At 45.5% G+C, this 9683-nt stretch overlaps 3 protein-coding genes across 3 annotated transcripts; 2 read left to right on the top strand and 1 right to left on the bottom strand.

Moving 5' to 3' along the window:
• Positions 1 to 183: 183 nt before the first annotated feature.
• Positions 184 to 4109, top strand: V1508DRAFT_464957 (P-loop containing nucleoside triphosphate hydrolase protein; the record flags this gene model as incomplete). The annotated part of the gene is made up of 4 exons (XM_066942909.1): positions 184 to 418; positions 541 to 826; positions 861 to 3367; positions 3415 to 4109. The coding sequence occupies 4 exons, from the start codon at positions 184 to 186 to the stop codon at positions 4107 to 4109; spliced, it is 3723 nt and encodes a 1240-aa protein (XP_066792338.1).
• Positions 4110 to 4655: 546 nt separating this feature from the next.
• On the top strand, positions 4656 to 5546 carry V1508DRAFT_464956 (uncharacterized protein; the record flags this gene model as incomplete). The annotated part of the gene is made up of 4 exons (XM_066942908.1): positions 4656 to 4665; positions 4738 to 5107; positions 5140 to 5314; positions 5374 to 5546. 4 exons carry the CDS (start codon positions 4656 to 4658, stop codon positions 5536 to 5538), a joined length of 720 nt encoding a protein of 239 aa, XP_066792337.1. The 3' UTR covers positions 5539 to 5546.
• Positions 5547 to 6500: 954 nt separating this feature from the next.
• On the bottom strand, positions 6501 to 7641 carry V1508DRAFT_428109 (Penicillopepsin-1). The gene has a single exon (XM_066941766.1). It carries the CDS (start codon positions 7600 to 7602, stop codon positions 6715 to 6717), a length of 888 nt encoding a protein of 295 aa, XP_066792336.1. The 5' UTR covers positions 7603 to 7641; the 3' UTR covers positions 6501 to 6714.
• Positions 7642 to 9683: the final 2042 nt, after the last annotated feature.

The raw sequence follows: 9683 nt of genomic DNA, 5'->3' as shown, positions 1-9683 counted from the left end.
AACCCTGAACCCTGAACCCTGAACCCTGAACCCTGAACCCTGAACCCTGAACCCTGAACCCTGAACCCTGAACCCTGAACCCTGAACCCTGAACCCTGAAACCCTGAACCCTGAACCCTAACTGGAATAGTGACTGTGTGCGTTCCAAGACTGCCGTCACAGTATGAATCTCTCGACAACGAGATGGACAACTCCGCGGAAGCCGGCGCCAATATTTTCTCGCGGCTCACATTTTTCTACTTGAGTAAATTGATGAAAATTGGTTACGAGAATTACCTCACAGAAGAAGACTTACCCGATCTTCCTCATGACTCGAGAACCGACAAGACAAGGGAAGATTTTGATGTTGCTTGGCAGACCGAGAAGCAACTGCGGTTCCGTCACTGCCTCGTGCACTCTTCCGCTGCTTTGGCTCTACGTATCTGATTGGTATTTACTTTAAGCTTACTGGTGATGTCCTGGCCTTTATGCAGCCAAACTTGTTGCGGCGGCTATTGCTGTTTGTCAATTCATACAATAATGGCACCGTGGATGAACCAGTTCCACTTTCTGGTGGAATTATTATTGTGTTTGGCATGTTTGCCTGTTCGTTTGGACAAACTATGATGCAGCAGCAATATCTCACTCGTTGCTTTAGTACCGCCTTGAATATCAAGTCGTCACTCACGTCGAGCATCTATCGCAAGTCCATGTGCTTGTCAAATGGTTCTCGGCAGTCCAAGTCGACCGGTGATATTGTTAACTATATGACGGTCGATGTGCAGCGGTTACAGGAGCTCTCTCAATCCGCTCAAGTCCTCTGGTCCGGTCCGTTTCAAATCATATTGTCTGTACAACTTGCATGCACTCCTCGGAAACAGCATGTGGGCCGGTGTTTGCGTAACCTTGTGCACGATTTTTGTTAATGCCTACATTGCTCGGAAGAGACGTGCATTGCAAAAGGTACAGATGAGAGTCAAAGATAAGCGCACTCGACTTACTGGTGAGATTTTGGCTTCCATCAAGTCCATCAAACTCTATGCATGGGAGGAAGCATTTATCGCCAGGCTGAACGCGATTCGAAACGACCAAGAGCTAGCAAATCTCCGAAAGAAGGGCGTATATTCTGCCATTGCCAATTTTGTTGGCTCATGTGCTCCATTTTTTGTATCTTGTTCGACGTTTGCAATTTTTGTTTGGACGGCCGGCAGGCCCCTCTCGACCGATATCGTCTTCCCGGCGTTGACGCTCTTCAATCTTCTCTCCAATCCTCTTACCCCGATCCCGCAAGTTATTGCTAAGTTTGTTGAAGCGAACGTCTCGGCTACTCCTCTGCGCGATTTCCTAGTAGCGTCTGAACTACAGCCCGATGCGGTGACGCACCTTGATGCTGCTACTGAGAGTGACCAGTCAGCTGTCACAATCACGAGCGGTACCTTCCTATGGGATGAGTCTAGCACGCACCCTCCAGCACTTAAGAATATTTCATTCGATGCCAAACTCGGGCAACTCGCATGCGTTGTTGGTCGTGTCGGGGCGGGAAAATCAGCATTTCTCCAGGCTCTACTAGGGGATCTCTATCGTGAATCTGGCATTGTAACTGTCCGCGGCCATGTTGCATACTGTTCTCAAGTCCCATGGATCACGAATGCGACTGTCAAGGAGAATATTTTATTCGGTAAACGATTCCATGCTGATTTCTACGAAAAAACCGTCCGCGCCTGTGCGTTGGTAGAGGACTTTGGAGTTCTTCCAGACGGAGATGAAACTATCGTCGGTGAGAAGGGAATCAGTTTATCCGGTGGCCAGAAAGCGCGACAGGCCTTAGCGCGAGCTGTGTATACTCGTGCTGATGTTTACATTCTCGACGATCCCTTGTCGGCAGTTGATCAACATGTTGGCCGTCATTTGATTGACAACGTCCTTGGGCCCCAGGGATTATTGGCGACAAAGACGAAGATTATGGCTACGAACGCGATCGCCGTACTTGCTCAGGCGGACTCTATTACTATGCTACGGGATGGTGCAATCGTCGAGACAGGATTGTATACTGAAATTATGACCCGAACGGATAGTGAGATTTACAAATTGGTCGATGAGTTCGGTAATCACCGAGAGCAACAAGTCGTCGTTGAGGACACGGACGAGAAGACACATCCGTTGGCATCCGGCGAACCTGAAGATGAGGATGACGAGGAACTCGCGGACTTTCACGACGGAAAGTTCGGTGTACCTCTACGACGAGCTAGTACAGCAAGTTTTAAGAAACCGACACTTATTGACGATATCCCCAATCGACGGTCCAAGCAAGTCAAAGAGCATTCGGAAAAGGGTAAAGTCAAATTTGGAGTATATAAAGAGTACATAAAGGCAGCCAATCTCTCAGTTGTTGTAACTTTCCTTGTTCTCATGATTGCGTCGAACAGTATGTCTGTCGGTGGCAATGTTTGGCTTAAGCACTGGAGTGATGTGAATACACGATACGGTGATAATCCAGATACAGGCAAATATCTCGGCGTCTATCTTTTCTTTGGTGTTACTGGAGCCTTCTTGACTCTATTCTACACACTTGTACTATGGATTTTCTGCACTATCGAAGCCGCTAGAAAGTTACATGATCGCATGCTCCGACATGTTATTCGTTCTCCTATGTCATTTTTTGACACTACTCCTCTTGGACGCATCATCAACAGATTCACAGCAGACGTCAACAGAGTTGACGAGGCTCTCGCGCGAGTATTTAGCAATTTCTTGACAAATACGTGTAAGGTTCTATTCTCAATAGTCGTCATCTCATCAACCAACCCAGTATTTATCCTCCTGGTGGTTCCGATCGCCTTCCTGTATGTCTACTACCAAAAGTTTTACCTTCGGACATCTCGTGCGCTAAAACGGCTCGAGTCCATCTCTCGATCGCCGGTCTACGCTCACTTTCAAGAGAGCCTTAACGGTGTCAGCACGATCCGTGCGTATTCACAGATCCGTCGCTTCAACCGCATCAACGAATATCACATTGATTTCAATAACAGGGCGTACTATCCATCAATGATTGCGCGCAGATGGCTTGCCATTCGACTCGAATTTCTCGGCAGCACGATCATATTTTCCACGGCACTTCTTTCCATTCTCGCAATCGCATCGGGCCGGTTGTCGTCTGGTCTTGTCGGACTGACTATGTCTTACGCGTTCCAGATTACGCAGGCGTTGGGCGCTATTGTCCGCACGACCGTTGAAGTCGAGATTTCAACTGTGTCAGTCGAGCGTATTTTGGAGTATTGCAAGATACCATGTGAGGCGCCTGAAGTCATCGAGGATAATCGGCCACTGGCAGACTGGCCAATGAATGGTGCAGTTGAGTTCCATGATTTCTCTACACGGTACCGACCTGGTATGTATTTTGTAATACCTCTTGAGCGTTTAGTACAACGCTAACAGCCTTAGGTTTGGACCTTGTGCTAAAAGGTATCAATCTTAAGATTAAGCCGCGTGAAAAGATTGGCATTGTTGGTCGCACTGGGGCGGGCAAATCATCGCTCACACTCTCATTATTCCGCATGATTGAGCCAGTGAGTGGATTCATATCCATCGATGATGTCAATACCAGCAAGCTCGGCCTTCGTGATCTGCGACAGCGACTAGCCATTATCCCACAAGACTCACAAGCATTCGAGGGAAGTGTCCGCGAGAATCTCGATCCTGGCAGCAGGTTTTCGGACAACCAGCTATGGCATGCATTGGAGCTCAGTCATTTGAAGAACCATGTCGCTAGTATGGATGGAGGACTTTACGCCCGTGTCGTCGAAGGTGGTTCAAATTTCAGCGTAGGACAGAGACAGTTGATGTCCCTTGCTCGTGCACTACTCACCCCGAGCAAGGTACTGGTTCTCGATGAAGCCACCGCTGCGGTCGACGTAGAGACCGATCAAATTATACAGGAAACGATTAGAAAGGAATTCAAAGACCGGACAATTCTCACTATTGCGCACCGATTAAACACGATTATTGATTCAGACAGGATTGCGGTGCTAGCTGCTGGTAAAATCGTTGAATTTGACAAACCAGAGGTATTACTGAGTAACAAGAACAGCATGTTCTATGCGTTGTGCAAACAGGGTGGATTGATTGAGTGAAATTAAACACTGCATTGCACATTATTCATCTCGACACGTTGTATGTCATAGACATCGCATTTTTTAGCTGTTGGTTTGAATAGTAGAACGTGTTTCACGTCCGCTGGACTATACTTTCACGAACAGCGCATCCAATCTTTAATCCCAAAGGTTTGACATATCATCATTAGCGAATAATTACCACGTCTCCGGACGTTCCTGCACCGTGCCATGCGAGGAAGGGATAGCCTTTGCCCTGAGCCTTTGCCCGGGCCTATACCAGATATGTCATCGAATTACTGCGTTTCAGAGTCTAACGTCTTGAAGTCACCACGGTTCTAAAATATATCGGACTGGACAATTGCAAATGGAATTTTGCATTTTGATCGGTCTTATGGAACGACAGTTCTCCAGCTGGTATTATTTTTCCTGGATTTAGGTTTTAACTATGTGTACAATAAATAATACGCCGTCTGGTTACCAGCAAATATCCGGGCTTATTCCAAACGAGAAGTACAGCCTCGCATTTGCGATCACGACAGTGACGGTCGAAGCCGCGCCGTCGCAATGGCCATGGGTACGCAATGCGTTGATACTTGCCAGCTACGGTCTCTATTGAACTAAGACAGGTTTAATTTTACGGGGTTAGCCTCAAAAAATAGCCAGAGGTCACTTTCAAGCACCAGTATAGGTCTTGACATCTATACCGTTGGCGCTTTTCAAACGGTTGTGATTAGTTCAGTCGATGTTTATGCGAATAACAGCGGGGTCATTTTTGTTGAATTTACTGGTACATGTCAAGGAGTTGATTTGTACCTGTACTATATTAGTGTCTTTGATCCGGAACACAATACTTGTGATTTTATTGATAAGAAGCCGGTGTTCAGTGAGGATCTTTTGACGGCCAGCCAATATTCTTATCACCTGCAACACTGCATCCCGAAATCTAACCTTATTGGTGACCCGCGATTCACTACAGTGGGTACAGAGAATATCTGGACCGTGACAGATAATTTGACGTATAAATTTGAGCAATGGAATTTACGGACAGGTCACCAGCAGGAGTATTCCTTCCATATGTCAATGATACAGAACTGCAGCCAGCAACTGACGGCAACTGGGCGAGTTTGGAGCAGCGGTTTGCACCACCGGATCCCAATGTAATATATTGGATGCTGTTTTCTTACCAGTATACATTGAGAAATTACTCCTATTCTGAAGATGAGGTAATAAAACTTGTTTGCTTAAGGAATACAGGCATTGTGCTGACTTTCTAATCCAATAGGTCGCCTTCCTTGTACGGCTACGTCTTTCGAATTCATCTACGTACGAATCAATATGGTATGAAAGTTATGATACCCCTGCTATTAGGTACATCGCTTTTAACCCAGGAATACGGAATATTACGTCCCAATGCCAACTGGCGACCAATATGAGAATATGTATATGAAAATCGAGAATTTATTTTGTTTATTTTAATAAATTTTTATTAATGTGGTTGGTGATATCCATGATTTTCGGTGGTGTTGGTAGGCTGGTGTGGCACACGCGCTTGTGTGGCACACTCGCTTATGGATTACGTGACTGGCTATGTAGTTCCTGATCGGAAACATCCACCTGGCGTGGATTTAAATCATCAGCGACAGGATTCAGGGTTACCTTGGATCTAAAAAAGTCATATTCAAGGAAATTGTGGCATTATTCTCGATTGTTATACCTTCCAAAAACGTACACATCAGAACATAAATGAGCCGGTTGAAAGGGTTCAGGACATATTAGACTTCGGGTAAGAACAGAAACCGGGGAGGCCTAGAGCTTTAGAAAATGTGAACATTAAAAGTGAGTGTGTGTCTATGATGGGCATGATTTATACAGACTTTCTGCACAAATCGTCAAAAAGCACCTCTAATGGACTATTTTTGCGCTCTGGTGCAATCGCAATGACCACTGCACAACGCAAGAGACGCCTGTAACACTTTGTATCAGCACCCGGCCTAAAATGCCGGTATCCACAACAGACAAGTGCCAGTCCGACGCGCAAGAACCACTTTCAAGAGCTTGAAATGGCAACAATTCCAGAAACGACTTTCGCAACTTAGTACAGAATTCAATGGCATTAAATTTGGAGTTGCTTAGAAGTGTCTACAAGACTAATAAGGTATGCACGTTGGGCAACGATGGCCATCATATCAAAGTCATCTCACTTAACTAATGGATGTGATAGAGATTAAGCAGTTCTACTCGTACTGTGGAGGATTGCCGGCGCCAGAATGCGCTGGAAATCCACTCGGCTTCAAATTTTCCTGGTCTCCACGCCTCGCATTGCTGGCACAGCGCAACTCTGCGTCCTATCTCTTTGAAGGCAAACAGGTCTCGCAGTTAGAGGTAGAAATATGCATATTTAAGATAAATAAGTCTGCAAACGTAATTTGTTATTAATAAAGGTATAACTTAGACATTCTGTGTAGGATTTTATAGTACCATCCTCAAAGTCAATAAATGGCAATGAAAGGTCGAGCATATCTTCTACACACCACAGCCGATTGCATTGTGTCTATCCCTGGTAGTACAATAATTGAATGTAAAAATTGATTAGTCCGACGTAAATGCATTTCTAAGTCCCATACTATTTCTGTCCCCATCCAAGACGAGGGCCATTAAAATCGAAAACAATGTACTGGCTCTTGAGAAAGACGTCGCCGAAGACACTAAAGCCAATACCATCATTACTTTGGATTCCGCCGAAGCAGAATCCGGTTCCATCGTTCAAAGGAGCAAAGTTGGCGTAAGAACCAGGCATTGTACGCTTCTGGCCATTCAAATAAATACTGAAATCTGGCAGGGCAGACTTACATGGAAATATATATCCTCCATATTGTGAAGAATATCCTGCACCTTTGACTTTGTTCCAGTAGTTGAGAAGAATAGCGTTATCAATAAATAACAACGTAGTACCAGTGTCAGCAATTCCGGCAAGGGAATGAGCAATTTTTGAGCCACCGCCAATTGAGTAACCAGATATAGTAAATGCCCAGTAACCCCCGGAAGAGTCCACGGATACGTAGGCCAGAGCACCTATGAACTTAGACTTGTCAATGAAGCCAAAGTCATATTCTCCAGGCTGAGAATGGCGGAGATTTGCGGCAAAGAGGTTTTGGGAAAGTGTAGGTCCGACTTTGCTCATAAACGTCAAGACTGTTTTCGGCTTAAATGTTGCCCCAGACTGAAAACCGAGACCAACGATACCATCCATGTAATCATTAGTGATCCTGGCATGTACATTTGACGCAGCTCCGAACGACAGGACAGGGGCAATTACCGGGCCTATAGCGATCTTGTCCGCATATACGTCACCGAAGGCGAATGACCCATCCCCATAAGATATTGACCACGTCTCACAGGGTACATACACCCCAGAGAGGGGATAAAGTATATGGCGCCCACGCTGAGATTTAGGAAGCTCTGTAGAGAATACCCAAAAGTCTGATGATCCCGTATCAAAGTCCAACAGCATTTTGGTGTTTCCGACAGTAACCACGCAAAGATATTCAGTGTCGTACGGGAGAGCGTAGGCCGGATCAGAGCCGCGTTGCGTAGCATCGGCTACCGCTTTGATGATATCCGTCGGAGGTGTCACACCATATTTTGTGTATGTATAGGCAATATGCTCAGCCCCGCTCTTTGCAATGACGGGCACCTTAACTTGTGATATCCGCTGAGATTTCAGCTCCAACAACCGATCCACATTAACATCTGTTGGCAACCCAAGCGAAGACGATGCCGTTGCTGTCAAGAGGGCCAATATAGCCGTCAGAGTGTTAATATGCATAGCCGAATAGTGACAAATAAAAGTAATGATTTAATAGACTAGATTCAGAACTGGCTTTTATAAATAATGTTGAAGCACAGATCGAATAAGTGTTTTCTCTTAGTCCATCAGGCCATTGGTCAGAATCTGCACAATATGCCAAGGCTTGGAATACGCATGACATATCGCAGACGGCAAGCGAGCTGGTCCCTGGAACCTGCGATCATCCGAGTACCCCATAATCAGAAGACTAGTATTCTATAATCTACTTAAACTCTGCGCTGCCTTGGCTATAATCACTTGCAGCTTTGCTTGTAGTAAGATTCTTCCTCTGAAGCTGCTATATCAAATTATTTTGTGTGAGTAACCAATTGGAATTTCATTGCGGGAATTGTCAACCTTGGCAATGCGGTACGCTCAGCCGCTTGCCGCCTGGCAGGCGGAACCATCTGCATGACAAGTTGCACTAACGCACGTCAGCTGGAGATTTCGAGCAGAATGAGAGACTTAAGTTTCTCAAAGATGTTAGGAAAGCAAGCCACAAGCTACTCTGTACCTTTCAAACTTTTGACAGGTCAATACAGCCAGCACCTTCTCTTACTTGCAGGTAAACGACTCTGGTTCCAAGGATAAGCATAGTCAATAAGTCACTATAATGCGATTAATTGTTCCGGGCTAACGACAATGTAGGTCTACAGTAGGTGCACTTCAGACATTATATCTCATCTTGCGAAAGATTTGAGTCTCACAGAGTATACTTAGAATCCAAGCGGCAGTCCATCGATTGATTCAGAGATCACTATCTCTCGTTTGTCACGATCTTCAAGGCACCAAGCGACTCACCTAGAGTTGGTAGACAGACTTGGCGTGGGCTTCCCTATACAAAAAGATTTGGCAATGACCTGAGCGCTAAAAGCTTCAAGTGCCTCCACAAGTTAAGTGACTACCAAGCCAGTTGCGTTTACACTTAATTAGCTTACCCTTAACCGTAACTTCGACTAAAAACCGAGTCTAGTATATATCAGCATTATTTTGGTAACATCAGACGGACAGCTCGACTAGCAAAACCCGCAGAAAGGTACCCTGCATCCTCACTATAGGGGTCAGTTCACTATAAATAACAACTATAATCTTTTCGCTTGTCATACATGTCAAGCGGCTTGGCTTAAATCCGAACGTCATGTGGTGGAGGCAAGTCCGCCACGTTATTGCATGTGACCGATACTGTTCAGAAGCAGACTCGGGCGCAACTATTGAGTTGCAAAAATTCGCTTACGACCTGGCAGGAATCAATGCATTCATGAAGAATGCAAACAGGAAGTTTGTTTGAGAGATGCGGCGCAGACGGAGCACGTCATAACAGTGAAAGTGAGTCATTTATTATACAAGATTGCCCGAGAATAATACATATTGCGAATTTCGAAGTCTTCGTTCATTGTATAATCTGCAGAATTCAGTTTATTCCTCAAGTCTTCGTGTCGGTTGATAGATCGAAGCCTGTACTAATTGCTCAGACTCTGAAGTGTGCTATCCAAAGTTTAATGACGCATCTGCAGGAGTGGCACGTGCCTCACGCACGGCCCAGACAGGCCCAGCACGACCCACACACTCTCGCAAGCCAACGATCGATACGTAATGCAGCAGGGCCTCAGCATCACGGTCGTCCTCTGGTTTGGCCGAGATCGGTACTGCAAACAGAGTCACATCAAAAATGTGTCTCTCCTGGATGTTCTACGTTATATTACAAGTATGAATTAGGGTACTTGCCATGCAGATCAACCTAAACT

This window comes from Lipomyces doorenjongii, assembly GCF_038497915.1.
Source record: "Lipomyces doorenjongii strain NRRL Y-27504 unplaced genomic scaffold V1508scaffold_142, whole genome shotgun sequence".
NCBI lineage: Eukaryota > Fungi > Ascomycota > Lipomycetes > Lipomycetales > Lipomycetaceae > Lipomyces > Lipomyces doorenjongii.
Note: the sequence above shows the minus strand (reverse complement) of the source record. Positions and strands in the feature narration are given on the sequence as shown.

Coding starts and splice junctions, on each gene's coding strand:
- V1508DRAFT_428109 (XM_066941766.1), bottom strand. CDS start 7,602: ATGCTGTTGGACTTTGATACGGGATCATCAGACTTTTGGGTATTCTCT.